Source organism: Labrus mixtus, chromosome 7, assembly GCF_963584025.1.
Source record: "Labrus mixtus chromosome 7, fLabMix1.1, whole genome shotgun sequence".
Taxonomy (NCBI): Eukaryota; Metazoa; Chordata; class Actinopteri; order Labriformes; family Labridae; genus Labrus; species Labrus mixtus.
Genome location: NC_083618.1, coordinates 29,704,698 through 29,726,762, shown reverse-complemented (window position 1 = coordinate 29,726,762; position 22,065 = coordinate 29,704,698). Strand labels below are relative to the sequence as shown.

Sequence of the window (22,065 nt, the reverse complement as noted above, 5' to 3'; positions counted from 1 at the left end):
CTCCCCTGAAAGAAAAGACTAGATCCTGGTGAAGAGCAAAGTTATTTATGAAGCGTGTTTGCTCTTAAGGGAGCTCCTGAGGTGAGAAGCTGCTGAGGAGGTAGAGCAGAGCAGAAAACGCTGTAGGAAGAATATTATTATCTTGGACTTTCTTCAAACTAAGGCATGCATGGGGAGACCCTCTGAATCTGGTTTCTGGTCACTTGGGGTTTGAACCTCTGTGTCTTTATGTTTTTAAATGTTCACCTAAAAAAAATAAAAAATCACCCAGTACAAAATGTTCAAAGCTTTTTTTTTAATCTTACAAAAGGTCTGTTTTTTTTTTTTTAAAACAAATCAAAGTCAGAGAACATTTAAAGGATACAGATCAGTTAGAAGCAGAATCACTCTGAGAAGAATATGTACAAATATACTTACATACATGATTAGTGCCTGTACTGTACAGAAGGAGAACCAGGTGGTCTAGTGTTGATGGGGTACTACAATCATCTGTACAAATACTGCTCATCAGCATTCATGTCAACGCAGACAGGATGCAAAAACATTAACACCGAAACTGAACCAAAACAAAATCAGCAGCTTTGGAGTCATTCCATCGAAAACAAAAAAAAAACAGTCGAGTATTTACGTAGAAGGTGAGCGTGTTCTTTGAATATTAAAAACCCCTTTAAAACAAGCTGCTGTTTCATTCATCAGATTATATGTGGTCGTCTGCATCGAGTTGGATCAACAGCACTGAATCTGCAGCACGTCCTGTTATGTTTAACACACCGCCAAAATAAAAGAAAGAGACTAAAATATTGAACATTTTGTGAAAGGTTTGAAGTCAGATAACGGTGCGTTCCATTTCACCTCGGAAGTCGGACATCCTGAGTTACCCGTCTGATATGTCATCAGGTTGGAGGGGACTCTAGGTACCCAGCTGCAACTGGAACGCGGTTAACTCCGGTGTGACGTCACACACACACACACACACACACACCTTCAGTCTTCAAAAGAGGTGTAGAGGTTGTTGAAAGGCATTCTGGGAGATGAAATACTTCAAACTGAAGTGAACAAAGGCAGGTTGAGGGAATATTTGTGCGTAAAGAAATTAAAAAACAATCCCAAACTTCCAGATAACACGCTCTCACTTCCCGCATCTGTCTGTTATATTCCATGAACCCAATGGAACCATCCGGCTTTTTCATCATAAAACACATCGAGCACCAACGTCAAAATGAAAGGCAGTATCATGTGCAGTCTGTCTTCTCAGGGTCATCTGTTCAGACACACGAGTCATGAATGAAATAATATTAAGTCTAACTAAAAGCAATATAAATGGAAAAATCGAAGTGAAAATTCAACACTTTTAAAGTCGTTCTTCAGTTGTTTCCTCGACCTTATTTTAGAAATGCATCACTACATTCCTGCAGTTCTGAACAAGCATCTTAATCACATCAACAATTTGTTAAATGAATGATAACAACTGGATATTTTGTTATCAATAAAATAATTTAAAATTAAATATTCTCCTAAAGTTTTTTGTTAAAATCCTAGAAACGTTGCGTCGTATGATGTAACAGCTGATAATGCTGTTTCTATTTGTATGTTGTTGCGATAAATGTCGGCTGTTTTTCTTCACTAATTGAGGCACCAACTGTGGCTTGGTCCTTTTGAGTCTGACACTGTTCCGCCGCTGGAGATAAGCAGCTATGAAAATATCCTAAAAGATCTGGACACTTTGATTTCAAAAGTTGGATCTTCAGCCGATCTTAGTGTCTCTAAATGTTCAGAGTGGGCTGCATGTGTGAACGCAACAGTCAAAATGTTCACCACGACTTTATCTGGACTTTTCCTGCATAGTGTCCCGGTAAGATTTCTGCAAGAAGTCGGGGGGGAACCGGTGTGTGGACGCAGCAGCAGGCGGGCAGAAGGTGAGGGAACGTCTAATCGGTGCGTAATGAGGATGTGTCATGTTATGTTTTTTCCCCCACTAATTGGTTGATACTGTGAATATGTTTAATAACAGGTAGAACTGATGTTAAGACAAAAATATCTGCTATCTTAAAAATGCAAGACAGATCAAATCCAGCTGTGAAGGACTTGTTTGAAAGGGGAACTAAAAAAAACAAGGGAGAGGCTTTATGGAAACGTTGAGATGTGAATGTATGAAGGGGGCTTTAAGTGCTTTTAGGTGATCTTATTGGACCCTGGTCTTTGGAGCTGGTCTTAACCCTGACAGGGCGGGGGTGCTGGCTGAGTGTTTAGTGAGAGATGAAGCTGATTGGCTGTAATCTGGCCTCCTCGGGATGATCTGTGGGTGCTTGTGCTTGGTGATAACAGTTTGTCCACTCCATATTCAACATGTAGAGTTGAACACCAACATTTATCATCTGCATTGTGAGAGGCGTCGGGTTTGTGACTCTTCTAATGACTGCCGTTCATGATGTGGTTGTGCAGCAGGTCCTGTTGGTGGTTGTGCATGGTGGGGTTCAAGTCCTCGTCCCGCAGCCGAGCGTTCTTCCTGATCTCCTCCAGGGAGTAGTCCTTCACCAGGCTGCCGTTCTCAAACACGGTCACCAGCAGGTCCTGAGGAGCCCAGAGCGACACACAGATGAATCATCAAACGCAGACAAAAGTTTCAAGCAAATTCAACACTGAGCTCTTGCATGGCACCTCATTTAGCCAATCACAAGCTTCTATTCACTGCTCCATAACAGCCAATGAGAACCTGAAGTGAAAGGATGTGTCGGCCCCCTAAACTAAACTTTACTTTTGTTTACCTACAGAGTGATGCAATACCTGGGAAGTGGAGTTTGGGGTGTGTGTGTGTGTGTGTGTGTGTGTGTGTGTGTGTGTGTGTGTGTGTGTGTGTGTGTGTGTGTGTGTGTGTGTGTGTGTGTGTGTGTGTGTGTGTGTGTGTGTGTGTGTGTGTGTGTGTGTGCTGCAGTCTGCAGAGAGACGACTCTTCCTCATGTTAGTTTGAATCTCCTGAATCACACCCCCGTTGCTTTTGCCACAACATTACCGTCTTCATTTACAGGTCAGGAAGAGTTCATTAAATGCTCTAGTCACGTCGAGAGCGCCCTCTGCTGGATCAAACTGCAAACTACTTCAGTCAGCCGGGTGCGCTGACAGACTGTACATTTTGAATTTGAACGGCTCATTACAGTTTGAAGGTGAACTTTCTCCTCGAGGTTTGAATGACTGTTTGAACTTTGAATAAAAAAACAACAGTCCTAATTCTGACATCTCTACACCCGGCCTATTGCTCGGGACTGTGCTGATGACTGACGTTTCTTATAGCCAATGAGAATCTGGACATGGGAATGTGCTGCTTCAATCAACACCTCGCATCCTGAAAGCAGGAAGAGAGTTTTTTTTTTAAAGGGACAAAGGCTTTGATCTGTGACGAAAGCCCTCATTATATCAGCTGCAGTTTAAACATTTTGATGATTTATGGAATCATTTCAAAACATTCTGAAACTACAAATCGTTACTTTTCAAAGGAGATCTTATACAATGTAAGCAGGATGTAAAAGTGAGCTGCGGGTACTGACCTCTTCCGGCTTGCCTGCTCCTTTCTCGATGGTCTCCAAGAAGCCGTCAGAGTTTCTCCTCAGAGATAAGCGACCCCTCTTTGAACCCTTGGACGGGTCGGTCACTGGCTGCTTGTACACGTCCGTCTGGAACAACGAGAACATGCAAAACTAGTTAAAAAAAAAACATTTTTTTTTGTAGTTTAGTTTGTGTGTCGTGCTCTTCTTTTGGGCTCTCGGTTCGTCGTGGTTGTATTAGTCATGTTTTTTGACTTATAAAATAAAATGCATGGTACAGTAGATACCGCAGGTCCTTCCTTCCTGCTGCAGTATCTCACAGAAACAAAAACTCACAAGCTGGAAACTATTCACTCCAACCACTCGAGCAATTTTTAGAAATAATAACAATATCTATCTTATTATTATTATAAGATATTTATCCTCTGATACCTGTCACGCCATTGGCTCCCTGCACAATAACAGAATCCTTTTGATTAGTCCATAAAGCTCTCAGTGGTTCAGCTCCTAAAAGACATTTCTGACCTGCTCACAGACTGTAACCCGACCCCTCAGCTCATCAGGTGGAGGTCTTTTAGTCGTACCCAGAATTAGATCAAAGTCCAGAGAGGGGACTTCAGTTCCTGCTGACCTGAGGTCCATCACTACTGTCTCTTTCCTCTGAAGCAGACGAATGGTTACATTGTGTGTGTGTGTGTGTGTGTGTGCGCGCTTCATAAAGGTGCAACAACATGTTCAACGTTTATCTGTGTTTTTCAACATGTGCATCAGCTGCAGCTCTTGGCTCTGCGTGCTCTCTTTAATGTCTATCCTCGCTCTCTGCTGACATTTCCCCGCTGAGGGATCAATGAAGGTTTATCTAATCTTAAAATCAAATCAGATCAGGTGACATCCTTTTCTTCTGATGCTCCAGAGAACATTGAAACCTCTCTTTATTTAGTTTACTTTGTCTGAGTTGTAGAAGAAGCCTCTGTGGTCTTTTCATTTGAAGAATCTTTTCTCATGTTTTGGATTAAACTTTAAAAAAAGAGCAGAACAGCGTCTAAAGGCCGAGAGAATCCAGAGAGCGTCCACTCACCCCTTTGCCGTTGCTCTCCACGTAGCTGCACTTGAAGGCACAGCTGAGCGTGTCTCTGTTGAGCTTCTGGAGCAGAGCGCTGCCGCAGCCAAAGAAGACGTTCTCCGCGCTCCAACCTTCATCACTCAGCTTCTCGAGAATCTATGAAGACAAAACAGAAAACAAACGTGACATGACGTACACGATGTGTGATTCACTTTGAAACGGAATAACAAGCTTTGCTCTCTGTCGCTTAACGGACATGCTGAAGAAAAAAAGGAATAATCTGCAGACGGATTGTTTACCTAAAAAAATGAAAAGGTGTTAAGGCAAGAGACGGGCATGGTGTATAAACCCAGCTATGCGTAACTGTAGGTCGTTTAAATGCATTTTAAAAAGACACCTTGGTTCTTCATTGTCTTGTGTTTGTCGTCATTCTCCTGAGCTACATTTTAACTACCATCTAGTTTGATGATTCAAAGATACAGCATGCTCCTCATCCTTTCTGCAAACGTGGTGCGTTCCATTTGATTTCGCTGAGCAACTTCAGTAGCCATAATTAAAATCCAACATGGCTGCTTCGTGCATCAACAGAGACGTTTAAGCTGTACGCTGTCTGTGGACACGTAGTATTGTGTTTTTATCGTCTGGTGTTAGCTGACAAAACAAAAAGGGGCTCCTGGAGGCGTCCATGTTGCTCGTCTGACTTGCAACTGGAACGCGGTAAACTCGGGTGTGACGTCATTCCCAGCTCTGAGATCTGAGCTAAAATGGAACGCACCAACAAACACAGAGACTACAGGGCTGCAGCAGATCCAGCAGAGAAAAGGAAAGGAGGGGGGGGGGGTAATTTATCTGCAACAGGAGGAATTATAAAAATGATATACAAAGTAAGATCCAGAGAAGAAGAATCAACGCAGACCTAAGTTTACTCACCTCATCCACCGAGCGGAGGTCGATCCCGTCTCCTTGAATTATCCGGAGGTAAGACGGCAGCACCTTGAATCCCACTGAGTTCAGAGAGCTGCCGAAACACTCCTCCAAAATCTTCAGGACCTACAAGTGGAAGAGAAACGATTTAGACTCAAACATGTAGATACCAGGGGTGTAAAGTCAGGTCAGTCTGAACCTTTTTAAAAACCTCAGTTCATTCACATTTCATTATATATTACTTAAAAGAGCCATGAAGGGACACAAACTTTGAAGATCTGGTAAAAGGGGAGCTTCATAAAAGAGATATTTCCAGGATGGACCGTCTAAAATCACTAACCTACGATCACTAAACTCATTAACATAAACTCAGGCTCCAATCAGGACCAAATATCTTAATCAATTTCCATAGCAAGGTTCCTTAGTCCAAGAATTAATTAAATTTCTCTCGGCTATGAAATCACAGCTAAAAGAACTCTTACATACCTGGATTTAAAAACACAGTCATACCTCAATAAGAGTCTCTGCAGGGTCTCCAGAGTCCGGCCTGATGACCAGACATGAGTCCTGGCTGCGCTCCATGACGCGCTCCTTCAGCTTGTCTCCCCAGATGTGTTTGCAGGCGTTGAAGATGTCGTAGCTGTCGCTGACCACCGACACGGGCCCCGAGGTGAACTGGTCCAGGAGCTGTTCAAACGCCTCCTTCTCCCTGTTCCTCCCCCAGGAGATGATGGTGCTGCATGACAGGAAGGAAGGTATCAACTGAATAAATACAGAGTCTCACATATCTTAAAAAATGGATCTGGAGGAAATGACCAACCCTGCCTTTAAATCCAGAGAGGCTACGTTAGTTCCTCAGTGTCTCTTGTTGTGTCACCTGACTACAATGCTTTCTTCTTCTTTTGTCATTTAACGGCGGTCAGAATAGGAATTCGATTTAGGTTTTCATTGCCAAGGACATTTACCAATAACAGGAAGTTGACTTTGGTGCAAATCAATTAGCAAGGAGATAAAGCTTAAATAGTAAGACGCTTTAAAACACTGAAACACATAAGAGTGTGAATGTCTGAGGGGAGTATCACTTTACAATGCAGTCCATTCGTTTGGTCTCACATGCAGCCCATCTGGACTATTCTTGGAAATTACGGAGTGCAGTGCATGTGAGGAGGGATTTAAGAGGTTTAGGAGTGAGTGATTGGTATGTGTGTGTGTGTGTGTGTGTTGTACCTGTGCTCTGCTGCTGGGATGGAAAAGCCAGCCATCGGGCAGCTGTAGTACCGCTGAGCCATCAGCAGCCCAGCGACGGTGTCCGTACTGCAGAAATTAACCAGGTGAGCTGCTCCACCTAAAGCTGCAGACTGCAGATGAGAGGAGAGGAATCAGGAGTCACTTTGCTGCTGATGCAAATACTTCTCTCAAAAGTTCAGAGGAAAAAAATCTATCAGGTTACAAAACAGCTCGTTTCTGAGAGTTTGAATTTTAAAGATGTGTAAGACGCTCGACTTAAAGAGCAGGTACAGTCCATACTCTTTGTTGCCGAGACTTTAATCCACCATGAGCGAAGCACTTGGCAACGTGGAGCACAAACAGGATTTAGTCTGACAGGAGGGTTTGACTCCCTCAGGCAACAGGAACCCCCTCCTCATCATTCTTGGAGTCATTCCCACTAGGTCAGAGAGACTGTTTTGTTGTTTTTGGTACAGGCACGGCTCGTTATGGCTCATAAGTGACTGGCGCAGGGGATCGTTTTCAATACAGTTATCGTCATTAAATTCCGTTGGCAAACATTTTCTGAACAGTTCTGACAAACGATTGAAACATTTGGCTTCCACTGATCGTCCATCGGGGCTGAGCTGAGCTGATAATGAGGCGTTCGGTTACCAGCGAGAGGAGCTGGAGATTCTGTCAGTGACAGAAGATGATTCACTAGCTTCTCTTCAGTTTCATGATTGAGTGTTAAAGACGTGTTTTTGTAAGCACTGAAAAACTCTGATACAAAGACAGACATTAACTCTGCTTTGAAACCGGTCTCTCTTAACCTTTACGAGCCGCTGCTGCTCCATTGTTCAACAAAATGTTCAAATCAACCTCTGCTCTGCTAGAAAGACGGACATTACCATTTCCGCTTTTAGCCTCTAATTAGAGTGAATTAATCTGATTTTGTTTCCTTGAAGGGATACTTCACCCGTTGAAACATGAATCTGTATTGACATCGGGTCATATATGTAGAAATGTGAAATACATTTTGAAGTTGTTGCCTTCTTGGCCGAGAAAAGGCAGAAAGTGTCTTTTTGGCTCATGTGGATGAAAGACACCAAATCCCAGAATGCACAGCACCAGTAGTTCTATGTAGACTGCCGTTTGAAGGCGTGATGTTTACGTCCCTGTGACGTTTTGCCTTCAATATGATATGATGAGGTAGTAGTGTGTGTGTGTGTGTGTGTGTGTGTGTGTGTGTGTGTGTGTGTGTGTGTGTGTGTGTGTGTGTGTGTGTGTGTGTGTGTGTGTGTGTGTGTGTGTGTGTGTGTGTGTGTGGAGCTCCCGCTGTGCCGTGCTCCCACAACACTGAAATGAAATGTGATTTGACAGACTGGAATCAATACGAACGAGCAAAGACGTGATGACGGCTGAGCTGAGTTACGGCGCTTTGGGGGAAACTCAGTCAGAAAAGGAAGAGACATTTCATTTGCAGAATTGTCTCCGTCATAGTTCAGACTGAGTCTATATTCACATTACACACACAGTCAGACGTGTCTATATTCACATTACACACACAGTCAGACGTGTCTATATTCACATTACACACACAGTCAGACGTGTCTATATTCACATTACACACACAGTCAGACGTGTCTATATTCACATTACACACACAGTCAGACGTGTCTATATTCACATTACACACACAGTCAGACGTGTCTATATTCAGTTACACATTACAGGCAGCAAATGTGCAAAAGACAGAAGGGAGAGAAAAGTGTTCCTACCTCCTGTGAGGAGACTCCTCTGTAGCCAAAGTCGTGCAGTTTCAGGTCCAGACCCTCCAGGCTCCCTGATGTGGCCTTCAGGTGCTTGGCTAAGATCTTCTTAAACTCCCTGGATATGGTGGCTACTGTAATGGGATACCACATCTGGACCAGCATAGTCTGCAGCCCGAAGAAAGAGGAGGGGGGGGGGGGGATCGTTACAATCGTTACACCCCAAAAACTTGAGGAGTTTTTGAGTTATTAAATTAAAACAGTCTTGGCTTTACCTCGATATAGTTGGTGAGCCAGTAGAAGTTTGGATCTGTGTTTTCAACAGTGAAGAGTACGTTCCCTGTCGGTATGATCCTTCCCTCGGGGACAGCTTTGATCCGCACAGGCAGGCGGCCATCGTGTTTCTGTCACGGTTACAAGGGCATCCAGGTCATGTATATTATAATGAATGAGTCTCTCCCTGTGAATATGTCAGGGACGTAGTAAAGGTGAGCTGCACGCTTTACCTCCAACACTTTCCTCCAGCCTTCTTCATCAAACACCGACTGTTTGAAGTGCATCTGGTAGAAGAGCTTGGCTTCCTGAATCTTCTCCTCAGTCACCACCTGGCCTTTAGGGGGGGACACAGCGAGTTACTACGACCGCAGTCACACGAGGAAAACACAAAATACTAACACATCATTCAGTAACTAAGGGAAGCCTTAAGGGCCTTTAGGATAGGATGCGGAGTAGGGTGCAGAGCAGAAGGGGAGCGCACACAAACAAAAGGCGACCGAAACAACAGTCGGGATATAGCTACTATTTGGATTCACCATATTTTTTTTTATATCTGTCTTCTGTTCAGTAGAAAGCCCTGATCTTTCTACTGCTGAGGAGAAGAAAACAAGCAAAGAAGAATCTCATGAAAGCAACATAAATAAGTGGAGATCTGGAGGAAATGAGTCGTTAACCAGGTAAGAGAGAGTACAATCAAATGTGTGGATGCAGGTCCAATCAGGGCTTCTGTAGAAACCGCCTCCTTTGCACTGCCATCCAATAATCATCAAGAAATTTCAGTTTGAAATATTCAATAAATAACCACAAAATCACATATTCACTCTTTCATTAGAATATAATCCCAGCTTTAATAGTTGATCACATTTAGAGTAGAGACCTCGTCAGTGAACTATGGAGGGCAAAAAACTAAAAACAAATAATCGTTCATTAATCGTAATCGAGGTCAAATGTTCAATTAATCCTGATATTGATTTGAGGTCATATCGGTCATAAGCGGAGCTACGATTAGCAATAAGGCCGTCAGGAGTGAAAGTATTGACAGCCGCTCTTTTGACCACTTGTCACCGACACCGCCACAGCCCGCTTCTTTTAATCATCTTGGACTTAAGACAGCGAGGCGTTTAAACACACCTTCAGCTGAAATGGAGATGCTAATCCGGGCTGTGCTTTGCTAAAAAAAAGGGACACAGAGTCAGCATATCATTGTAAACACTGACACGAGGAGGAGGCGGAGCCATGTGGGCCTGATGAACGACCGCCTGACTCTCCTCTTAAACAGCCGTGTGCTAATGAGCGCTCTTTTTCATTCCTCGCTTTAGCTGCGGTTTCCCCCCCTCCACCTTCTCCCCCACCTTCTCCCCCACACCAACACCGTGGCAGTCCCATCACTGTGGCTGCACCTCCTCTCTCACCTGGGCCCCCCCTCTCCTTCACAGCAGACGAGGTGAGGAACGAGCTAGGGAGGCTGCGCCCAGGGAAAGCTGCTGGCCCGGATGGTGTGTGTCCGAGACTGTTAAAGGTCTGTGCAGCTCAACTGGCTGAGCCCCTCCGGAGGATCTTCAATCTGAGCCTGCAGACAGGGAGGGTCCCGGTTCTGTGGAAAACATCATGTCTTGTTCCGGTACCCAAGGCCGGGCGCCCGGCTGAGCTGAATGACTACAGACCGGTGGCCCTCACATCGCACATCATGAAGACACTGGAGAGGCTGGTTCTCCGCCACCTGAGACCACAGACTGTACATGCACTTGACCCCCTACAGTTTGGTTACCAGCAAAACATTGGAGTGGACGATGCTGTCCTTTTCTTGCTCCACCGGGCTTATTCTCACTTGGATGAGCCGGGGGGTTATATGAGGATTATGTTCTTCGACTTCTCGAGCGCTTTTAACACCATTCAACCATCAGCACTCAGAGGAAAGCTCGAAAAGATGGGTGTTGAGCCCTCCTTTACCTCATGGATCACGGATTACCTGACAGGAAGACCACAGTTCGTCCGACTGGGGAAATGTGTCTCCGGAACAGTGGTGAGCAACACAGGCGCTCCACAGGGGACTGTTCTTGCTCCATTCCTCTTTACTCTGTACACAGCGGACTTCAAACACAACACTGAGTCCTGCCACATTCAAAAATACTCTGACGACACAGCTATTGTGGCGTGTGTGAGGAAAGGTCAGGAGGGGGAGTACAGGGATCTGGTTAAAGCTTTCACTGATTGGAGCGAGAAGAACGGTCTCCTTTTGAATACCTCCAAAACCAAGGAGATGGTGGTCGACTTTCGCAGGTCGAAGCCCCCACCTAACCCAGTCAACATCCAGGGGAATGACATCGAGATTGTGGAAACCTACAAATACTTAGGGGTGCACCTAGACAATAAACTGGACTGGTCCGTGAACACAGATGCCCTCTACAGGAAGGGACAGAGCCGACTATTTTTCCTTAGGAGGCTCAGGTCCTTCCATGTCTGCAGTGAAATGCTGCAGATGTTTTACCACTCAGTTGTGGCGAGTGTCCTCTTCTACGCTGCCGTCTGCTGGGGAGGCAACATAGCAGACAAGAACATCAGACGGCTGGACAAACTGGTCAAAAAGGCTGCTTCGGTGCTCGGGAGGAGTCTGGATCAGCTGAAGGTGGTTGTGGAGAGACGCACACAAAGTAAACTGCAGGCCATCACGGACAATGCCAGCCATCCTCTACACCTCACACTGGCAGAACAGAGGAGCGGCCGCAGCAGACGACACATCTCGCTGCGCTGTAGGACTGAGCGGTACAGAGCATCCTTTGTCCCCACAGCCATCAGACTACACAACACCTCAGTCGAGGGCAGGGGCTTATTGTGACTCTCTCCCACTCTCTCTCTCTCTCTCTGCCCCCCCTCACATGCACACATACACACATACGCTCAATGGACAATAGTGCAATACTTATTTATTTAATATCTACCTCCGGCTCTTCTTTTTTATATACAATTTTAATTATGTGCAATATTGCTCACTATTTTATTTATTGACTTTTATTGACTTTTATTGTTTGTCCAATTTTTTGTTTGTTTGGTTTGTTTTATTTGTCTGACTACGTGAGCTACTGGATACCTGAATTTCCCCAAGGGGATGAATAAAGTATCTATCTATCTATCTATCTATCTATCTCTATCCTGCTCGTGTTGTACGTTCATGTGAGGGGGGGGGGGGGGGGCGGGCCTACCTGTGAGATACTTCTTCAGCAGGTACTGCAGACCAAAGAAGACCACTTCACTGAACTGGGACCCCTTCTTACGCCGGCATTCGAAGTAGGAGTAGATCTTGTTGACATTTGGAGGGTACTGTTTGTAGTGTGTGATCTGAAAAGAGAAGAAACAGCAGTGCAGCGCATGTCGTCAGTGTGCAAAGTCATAAAGAGTTCAACTAATTTCAACACGTTATAATAAAAGAAGGATTTAATCGACTTCAGCGTGGGCAATGTTTACTCGTCGATTTCTAATCTCCGCCTCAGTCCGGCTGATTTGTACTTTGTGTTTGCGCAGCATGAAATAAAACCCCGGTAAGCACACTGATGATAAGCTGAAAGGCCCGGAGAGGACTGTCTCAACGTGATGCACAGTGTGTGTGTGTACAGTAAACACGTTTCCTGGATCCATGTGGGGAGGGATGATGACAGCTTAAAGCACAAGACCCTTCTTTGTGTTTCCAGCAGCGGGTAATTGAATAAATTGAACAACCGGCCAGTCGCTGGGAGAAATGTCTTAATGAGGTATTCAGTCGACATTCTTCTGCCTCGTCCTGTCGTCTATTTTAAGTTCTCTCTTTCTCTTCAGGAGAACAAACTCAGATTTACTTCACACACCAAACATGGAACACTTTGCATAACGGCTAACATAAGGGGAACATTTAAGAATTAAGTAATCAGCGAATTCCACTTATGATCAGGCTTATAGCTTATTCAACACATACTGATACTTAAAGCCACATATTGTTGCTAACATGTGTTTGTGTGTGTGTGTGTGTGTGTGTGTTCCAACGAGGCAACAAGCACTTAGCTTGGATTACACTTAAAAGGTGGTCCAGCGTACGGTCTAACCCGGCTCAAGTGAGCTCTCTAGACCATCCACATGACGGTTAAAATGTTTTACATTTGTGGCTCCAAATGAGAATTACTAGACAGAAAAATGCGGCGGATACGTCGACCAGCTAAGTAGAAACTTAAGTTGACGACCTTGGACCCAGCACACGTGCAAGTGGTGACGCTTCGGGCACCCTGCTAGCAACACTCGACGGAAAACCGTATGAAAATATGAAGGAGTTACATCGAGTCTTTCATTCCTTTCTGAGTGGCACGGAGAATGAGCCGAGGCTGCATCGTGTGGTGTGAGGTCACAGGTCAATAATACATAAAAATGCATAACAGGAATAAACTAGCAAAATATTTTTAGGTGGTGGTACTCATCGTGAAAAGTTTGACAACCACCAAACAGGCCTCTCACCTTCGCTCTGCCTTCACCGTCCTCTTTCTAATATCTCTTTTCTCTTGGTGGGCGGTGAGTGAGCGCTAACATCGAGGGAGGTGTTCGCACGATGTCAGAGCGATCTGTTACGACCCCGTGATGTGTCTTGGGACTAACTTGATGAAACACAGCTGGAGGGGAGGTGCCCACTTAGGCCTTGTGCACACATACTGTAGGCGCGTAAAACGAGTGTTGGTCTTGTAACATCGCGCCGGGCTCTGCTCCGTTTGACATCACTGTGCGACGCTGTCACTTTTGTTTTTACACTACAAAACAATAGTTAAAGTAACCAGACTAGTGCGTGTGGTAACGTTGCTAACTGGACTTTTTACATGATAAGTGTGACCACTATATCCCTATGACCCTGTATATTGTTATTGCACACTGTCATCACTGTTTTTGCAAACTTACATCTAGCAAGGATTTTTACATTCAGTTGACAAGCCTGAATAAATGTTGTATTTCATTTTTCTTATTTTTTTTTTTAAACCAGTAGGAATGTTAATTTAAATCCTTGATGTATGAATCTCTTCCTATTCTTAATTTTTTATATTTTAAGTGCTTATGTATCTATTCTTATATTGTTTTATTTGCTCTGATAACCTGCTGCTGTAACGCCACAATTTCCCAGTTTGGGATCAATAAAGTAATTCTATTCTATGTTGACGAGCAGAGACGCCTGGGTGGAGTATGGAGGTCACTGCGGCCTCATGACTCAAACCCTGCTACCAACGTCAGCTGTTTTGAACTTTGAAGAACCCGCCTACATGTGGACTAAGCCTTGCACTAACCCTGGTGATGTCCTGGCTCTCGATGTCTACACGGTTGGACAGTAAGGGGCCACAGGGCCTTGTGGTAGGTACGGTGACAGATCAGTAGGGTGTATTATTTTCCATTTTTAATGAAGTATCTTTTATCATGACTCTTCCCAAGTCACCACATGAGCATGGAGCATAAAATGTTCTTTCTGAGGATCATGGCTAGTTTGTGTTGAGTTAGAAATCCTGACCCTTCTACAGTTTAATTAAAATCATCGACTTCATATCCCTTCTGTTGTTTATCTCTTCATTTATTCATTTATTCTTTAAACTCATATGAACCGGGGGAAGCAATCAAAAGGTAATTATGTTGAGGGACGCGCCTCGTGTTCAAAGTTCATTCCAGTGCAATCAAGACACTGACGTGCCTCGTTCAACAACAGGAGCTATACGCAGACTTTCTCTCCTCTCTTTCCTCCACATGCAGATCTGCTGGGTTCATTATTTAGTTAAACACAAAGCTCCCATTGGTTTAGAAACTGTGTTAAAAATAGTAAATCCTCGCTCTGAAAATTAACAAAATCCAAAGTGCTTAGAAAATCCAGCGTGTTGTCGAGGTTCTCTGATTCACACAACAGAAGTGACAGGTGAAATTGAGAACTTCTTTTGGTCTCACAACAACACAGTGTGACTTTTCCCCTTTGCCTTCCATGTACAGCTAACAACAAACGTTTAGTGTATGGCAGAGCGTGCTCACAAACACGACACCTGTGGGGCTGCGTTAAGTCTCAAACGAGGGAGTATGATGTGACTCCTGACCATGAGGAAAGTCATAAGGCTCTACAGATGTTTTGAACGTTGCCACTGAAAGGTTAATGAAATAAAAAGCAAGAGAAAAAGTTCAGAACAGGAAAGGAAAGCATCATGAATTTCATTGATTTTTCCGATTGGCAACATCACTGATAACTAATCCGTTCTATCGTTGAGCTACTGAGGCTTAAATCTTCTCAAGGGTTCATTGCACTTTACTTAAGTCCTTTAACTTTCAGGATCCTACGTCAAAGCTGACCCTGAACGCGCCACACAAAGCTCAGGAATTCAAAAAAAAAAAAAAAAAAAAACGTGAAACAAGCAAAGTGGTGTGTGTGCAAACAAACACGGGCCTGATTGTGGTTTAAGCATGCTGCGAACTGAACAAATCCAGGACGTGGTGATGTAATGATGAGAGGGCTGAAAGTAACAAAGCACGGGGCCGGGGACGAATCAGATCTCAGCAAATTCCTCAGAAACTTTGCACGCTATACGGCTCGAGCTCACGCAGGTGTACGTGCACACTGGATGTTAATTATTATCCGCAGAAAACAAAACACACAGCTGAAGAACACGCAGGCCGTAATCAGCAGCAACTTTTTCAACACCATCAATCATTAAGATAAAGGAGATCGTGCTGTTTCAAAACACATGGAGTCAAAAAGTGTCAAACCTTTAGAGACCGGTCCGACAGACTCAATCATCTCATGGAGGCATAAAGCAGATCTAATGTAGAACTATCACAGACCTGCTACACTAGACTTCTAAAGTCATGTATATAACGAGTGTAACAGGTGATTAAACTCGTCGATCACAGGAAACATTAGCGCGGCAACGCTCCTTTATTGTGGTCGTTAATAATGTCTGCAAAACCAATTTGCTCTTGGAAGTAGACGTGAGCACAAGGGATGCAAAGAACCAGATTATTGCTGCACAACTTCAAGGACAGTGGGACTGAATTTTTGGCCTCACTCAAAAAACGAGTAGGGCCCGACCGATACGGGATGTTTGAGACCAGGATGTCACATACCAATATATGGGCCGATATCATTCTTAGATCTATGTTCGATCTTTAAAGATAGAAAGATAAAGACAAATTTATTGCGTATCAAACACTCATGGAAAAGATTTATAATAAAGACAGGATGGTCACTCCACTGGAAAGTAACTGAGCATGTACGTGCACCACTGCTTGACACTGTGGAGAGTGATAGTGCTTGTTGTAATCCATATAGCGCCCTCTGCTGGTGAAAGAAATGCTACTGTAATACAATGACACTCTAATTAAATTAGATTTGACTGGTGAATAAATCTAGTGATATCGGCGCATATTTGCGATAAAATTAGGCGATACTGATAGTCACTGGATATGAATCGGTCGGGTTCTATAAATGAGGTAATGAAAAACTCTGAAGTATCTCTCATGTCTGTAACTGACAGAGGTGTCAAGTAACAAAGTACAAATACTTTGTTACCTTACATAAGTAGAAATTTTGGGTATCTATACTTTACTGGAGTAAATATTTTTCAGCCGACTTTTTACATTTTCACGCAATCATCTGTTCTTTCTACTCCTTACACTTTCAAAATAGCCTCGTTACTCCTATTTCATTTCGGCTTATCATCGTTCAAAAAAACACAAAAAAAAAACCTATCCAGATAAATCGCGCCATCAGGATAGAGTGAATTTGACCATACAAGAGTAATTGTTACTAAGCCTGCCCTGGGGTACACCAATTTTCCAGTTTTGTTATCTTACATCCGTTGCCCTCATGCAGCTAAGCTTGGATGTACATTTACATTCCAATAAAGGCGATTGATAACATGCCTCTGAAGACTTTTTGCACCATTACAATACTTATAGGTAACTAGTCATCATATCTTCCTCTCCATGAAACACATGTTAATGCTCAGTAGTTCACATGTATGCTTCTTTAATGTATTTGCATTGTACTGGTTCATTTTCAGTGGGCATGAATGCGGCTGAAACGGGTGCATCCCAAATTTTTCAACATTAACATTTTATTATAACATTATAGTGATTATGGCCTTTAGAAAAATGTTTTGTTGGGGAGGTGGGGTAGTGCACTATAGGCCCCTGTGGCGCGGCCTAAGCTTTCGTCCTTAATGGCATTTTTTTCTCCCTTACATTACTTTTATACTTTAAGTAGTTTTGAAACCAGTACTTTTACACTTTTACTTGAGTAAAAAGCTTGAGTTGATACTTCAACTTCTACAGAAGTCTTTTTAAACCCTAGTATCTATACTTCTACCTGAGTAATAAATTAATACTTCTGACACCTCTGGTAGTTGAAATGCAGAAAAATCTAAAAAAAATATGATTACAGAGGTGGTAAATGAGCGGTACGTTATCATACTTTAAGACACTTTCACAGTACTTTTAAAAAAGTCTATCTAAAGAGCTGTGCTTTAAACCCAATAACCCCAGTGTGCATGTTCAGATGAGCTCATCAAAACGCACAAAATCAGTTTCCATTATGTGAATGTGATGACAGACACATTGGAGGAATCCCCTTGGCCGTGCTTCTGCTTTGGACCCGTTTTCAGGGGGGGGGGGGGGGGGTCGTTGGAGCTACTAGAAAGGCCGCTCGTCGTCATCCTGCAGACCTTTGCCATTTGGCTGTAAACCTTTGAATGACATCTGACATTTAGCCCTACTCAGCTTTCCTCATGCAGGCGGCTGACTCACGACTGGATTTAAGTTTCGTACTCCCCTGAAATGAAACTGAAAGCTGAAGTCAAGAAGAAAGGTTGGGGCATGTCATAACACATTCAAAATGACAAAGAAAGGTGTGTGCACTACATTACAATGCAGTGAATCACCATGACTCGGTTTCATGGAACTGGAATCTTGGACTCCTGAAAAGGTCCTGGGATTCAATGACCTCTCCCTTAGATACACCAGAAGCCTTTAACTCAGTTCTTCATGGTACACTGTTATCTTACTACCACGTAAAGGGAAAACCATTACTCGATCCAAAAGGTGTAAAGCAGCATATTTATTATTTTATTGCATCTTGTTTTCATTGCCACGCCGGAAATGACCTTTTTATGGAAAAAGTCCCGTATACGTACTGAGACACGGCAGCTGGGCAGACGGCCAACATGCATGTCTTTCAGGTTATTCTGGTATTTGGAGGATATTTATGTTTCATATTTACAGTCAATGTTGCAATGCAATCAAATCTGTGCTGAATGTTTGCCCCATAGCTTTTCCAATAATGGCAAATATTATAAAGACATAAAGATGTCAGTCAAACTGTGAAGAATCAAGTCAAACTTTTAGTATACTTACAAGGGAAATTATACAAATAATTCTTAGGAGAATAATTTGTATTTGGGGAAAAGTTTAAATGTTAGTTACTGTCAAGAATAAAGTTGAAATGTCAGGAATAATAATGGAAAAACAAGGTAGAAAAGCTGAGGTTGATTGAAATAAAAAGTAAAGTTTGAATGCAAGAACCAGGATTAGAGAAAACAAATCCTGATGTAATGATGTTTTTTTTTTTTTTTTGCATTTTGAATATTAAGTCAAAAAATCAGGACAAAGTTTGACATTGAACATGAGAATACAATCAAATCAGTTTTATTTTTTTTCCTATCATTGGGAGGCCGTAGCTCAGTCTGTAGGGAACCAGAGGGTCGCTGTTTCAAGTCCCGGCACGGACCTGGTCTGGTAGCTGGAGAGGTGCCAGTCCACTTCTTGAGCACTGCCGAGGTGCCCTTGAGCAAGACATCGAACCCCAAAACTGCTCTGGAGCGCTCGGACAATATGTGTGTGTTGCATGTTCATTATAACAGAGTGTAAAACTGATTTCCTTCTCTGTTTATTGATAAAGCATAAATTATATATGTTATTATATTATAGATTGTTATTATTATTATTATTGAGCAAGGCACCCCCCTAACCCTAACCCCCTAACCCTACCCCCCCCTCAGCTCAGGAGAGCTCTGACATCTCTATAGGCACCTGTGCAACAAAGTGTAACATTTAATTTCCCCTTGCAGGAATAATATGGATTTATCTTCTTCTATATGTTGTTTACATTTTCATTTTAGTCTCAAATCTTCTCTTTCTTTTTCCTGTTTATGCCTGCCTTTAATTCCCCTCTGTAAATATTACCTAATCAAATATAGGCCTACTGTTTGGTGGCTTTTTTAACCCCGATATAAAGCTTAAAAATGTTGATTTAATCCTTAATATTAGGCAATAAAAAATACCTTATCAATGCGTAGGGTTTTTTTTTTAGGGTTTAGTGAAATCGAAACTTAAATTTTCCACTTTACATCAGCAAAAGTTTCCACATTTCCCTCTTGAGATTTAAGTTTAATTAAATCAATTAACTCTACCTAAAATGACCTCTTCTTCTGTGTTTTTTTAAATAAACAGTAGGGTGCCCTCTTCTAAGCAAGGTTAAACACACAATTCACCGTAATCAGCTGGACGGTGTCCTACTTTCAGTTTCTACTACAAGGTTGTAGCAGTCACAACATTGTGACCTTAAACGCAACAGCAAACGTTACTTCTGTTGTTACGTGTGTAAGATAACCTGTGTGACGTTATCCACATTAAATTAAGTCTTTTTTTAATTTTATTTTTTGAATATATTTTGAAGGGAAACGAAAGCGGAAGGACACTCACCTTGTAGGAATCCGTAGCAAGTAAAATGTTAAAATCCTGCGCTGCCATTGTTGATGTGGATGAATGAATTAACACCGTGTGTCACTTCAGGCTCCGTCTCCTCGTTTACTTAAAAAAAACACAAAGCTAAGACACCCGGAAGTGGCAGGGGAGTAAATAAACCCTCAGCGTCGAATCTCAATGTTTTAACCTCTTGTGTTTAATCTCCAGTGGACGCAAATTCAGTGGTTACAACACACACACATAAACACACTGGTGAAATACCCACAGTCACTTTGTAGGTTGGGGGGTTGTTGTAAAAGGGGCGGGGTTTGTTTCAGCCGCGCATGGCCACGGGCACGTCCTCACACAGCCTTTTCGTACGTCATGCTGCATTCACGGACATACTGGAGTTTTTCATATCCAGCGGTAAAAACAGTTTTTTAAAAAACTTATTTTACTTACTTATTTTTATCTTTTTATTTTACTTATTTTAAACTAGACTACTTCATCGATGTTATTATCCCACAATAAAAAAATGACATTTATTTTACCTGTTCGTTTTGCGGACTTGTTAGTGAAACATCCAGACATCTGTTTAGGAGCTGTTCCTCCACTCTACTGTTATTTATTTCGATAAAAATGTGTTAATTATATTCGTTGTCAGCCTTTCGTACGTCATGCTGCATTCAGGGACATACAGGAGTTTTTCTTATCCAGCGGTAAAAAAAAAAAGTTTGGACCGTATTTTAAATCTGTGTTTTAAACTGGACTACTTCATCGATGTTATTATTCCACAATAAAAAAAATAAAATAAAAATGACATTTATTTTACCTGTTCGTTTTGCGGACTTGTTCCAGACATCTGTTTAGGAGCTGTTCCTCCTACTACTGTTATTTATTTAGATACAAATGTGTTAATTATATTCGTTGTAAAATCGTATTTATTTTACATGGATGTAATTTTGGTTGTATGAATTCTGCAACTCGCAACTAAAACAAAACCTCATTATTCAACTTTGGATTATTTTAACAAAATTTCACATCCATATTTGCGAGCAGACATCTTTATTCTAATAAGCTGTAGCAATACATAAGCATTCAACACTCTGAAAACCTCAGTTGTAGGTTGTGATTGTAGTAGGCCTCTAAACTGATCCCTGTTTTATTTTGTCCTAGTCTTTGTCGATCCCTGGCACGTTTGTTTGTTCGTAAACCTACCATTGTAACATTGCCCATGTTTACAATAAAGTTTATAAAAAACGTTCTGTTTAAGAACAATATCCTATTTGTATCAATAAAGTTTAAAACGTTTTTGGATCGAGGTCAAAGGAACATAAAGGTCAGTACACTTGGACTGACATGTCTTTTTTCTTTTTTACTTCATTCTCCTTCTTTTGCTTTATTATTAACTTTAGAGTGCTTACCAATAAGTTTTCCTTTGTACATATTTGTTTGACTCATTTGGATTTGATTGTTTAGACGGCAACCTCCAGCTCATCTCCAAATGTAGTGTGTCGGAGAAAGTGGTTACCACCTAATGCCCACCACCAGACATTGCCCAAAAGACTTAAAGGACACACTTTTACATTTAAAGTCTTTTGAGATGATTGCATACACAATGGGTATATCCTGCGGGGTCATGTTTGCACACTGTAGCTAGATATTTTTTTTTATTATTTTCAATCCTGTTGGAAATGTCAACTATGGAGCAGAATCACATTTTGACCATGCTGCTTTGTGTGCTATATTGTTAGCTTCACCTGTGGTGTCTGATGCTGCAATCTCAGCTGTGTGAGCATCATGAGCAAGTAAGCTGCTCATGTTTTCTTCTCCTAAGACTGAGTTCATTTAGCTCTAATCCAAAATTGGAGCAGAAAACTATGAAAGACTTGGATTTGATACTTTAAAAAAAAACTGTGTTGTAAACATAGACAGCCTTTGAAAGATCAGTTCCATAAAGCTTGTGTGTGGTGGAAGGCACTACCAACAGAAAGAGATTATCTCACCTTGTACTGTAGGCTAGGCCTACTTGATCGACATAGTTATAAAAGTCTAAATATTAAACCTCTAGCCATTCAGCTGGATCATTTTCACGAGTAAAGTCCAGTAAAGAGACGGGACACAGAGAGACACAAACTGTGTTGAGTTTATAAATAGCCTTTTCCCCTCTCTGATAAACAAAGGGAGCTAAGATAATCCATTGACATACTGATATGTTGAGTTTATTTGGCAAGTTACACACTTTTGTCTGTCTTTTAGCACCTAACTGTCTAGTTTGTTGACGTTTTTTTTTTCATCCTCCAGTTGCCATGGTGTGAGCTCTGCCATGCTTCAAAGTGGGACCAAAGCGAACAGATGCTAGGCTAACAAAGTGAGTTCAAGTGAGTCCAAATATTACATCAAATTGTGTAAGGACAAGCTGAAAACAGACGTTATTGTAAACATGGCGAGCGCTAACTATCCACCTGGTTTTACCTGGAGTATCCCGGTTATGAACCTTATCCCTGTTTTGATTGTATTCTTATATAACATTTACATGCAGAGAAACCTTGTTATGCTTGTCCCTGTTTGCGTG

At 42.3% G+C, this 22,065-nt stretch overlaps 1 protein-coding gene across 1 annotated transcript; it reads right to left on the bottom strand.

Annotated features, from left to right (window-relative positions):
* Positions 1–280: 280 nt before the first annotated feature.
* nampt2 (nicotinamide phosphoribosyltransferase 2) lies at positions 281–19,759 on the bottom strand. The gene is made up of 11 exons (XM_061041528.1): positions 19,509–19,759; positions 11,981–12,116; positions 9,011–9,114; positions 8,780–8,908; positions 8,514–8,672; positions 6,754–6,884; positions 6,037–6,262; positions 5,533–5,652; positions 4,618–4,758; positions 3,543–3,668; positions 281–2,571 (listed from the first exon to the last, which is right to left on the bottom strand). Exons 1-11 carry the CDS (start codon positions 19,554–19,556, stop codon positions 2,410–2,412), a joined length of 1,482 nt encoding a protein of 493 aa, XP_060897511.1. The 5' UTR covers positions 19,557–19,759; the 3' UTR covers positions 281–2,409.
* Positions 19,760–22,065: the final 2,306 nt, after the last annotated feature.

Excerpts from the sequence above, each read along its gene's own strand:
- nampt2 (XM_061041528.1), bottom strand. The coding sequence starts at position 19,556 with ATGGCAGCGCAGGATTTTAACATTTTACTTGCTACGGATTCCTACAAG. Across the intron at positions 9,115-11,980 it reads GCTGAAGAAGTATCTCACAG|GCCAGGTGGTGACTGAGGAG; the intron begins GTAGGCCCGCCC and ends CCCCCCCTAAAG. Across the intron at positions 6,263-6,753 it reads ATCCCAGCAGCAGAGCACAG|CACCATCATCTCCTGGGGGA; the intron begins GTACAACACACA and ends CCTGTCATGCAG.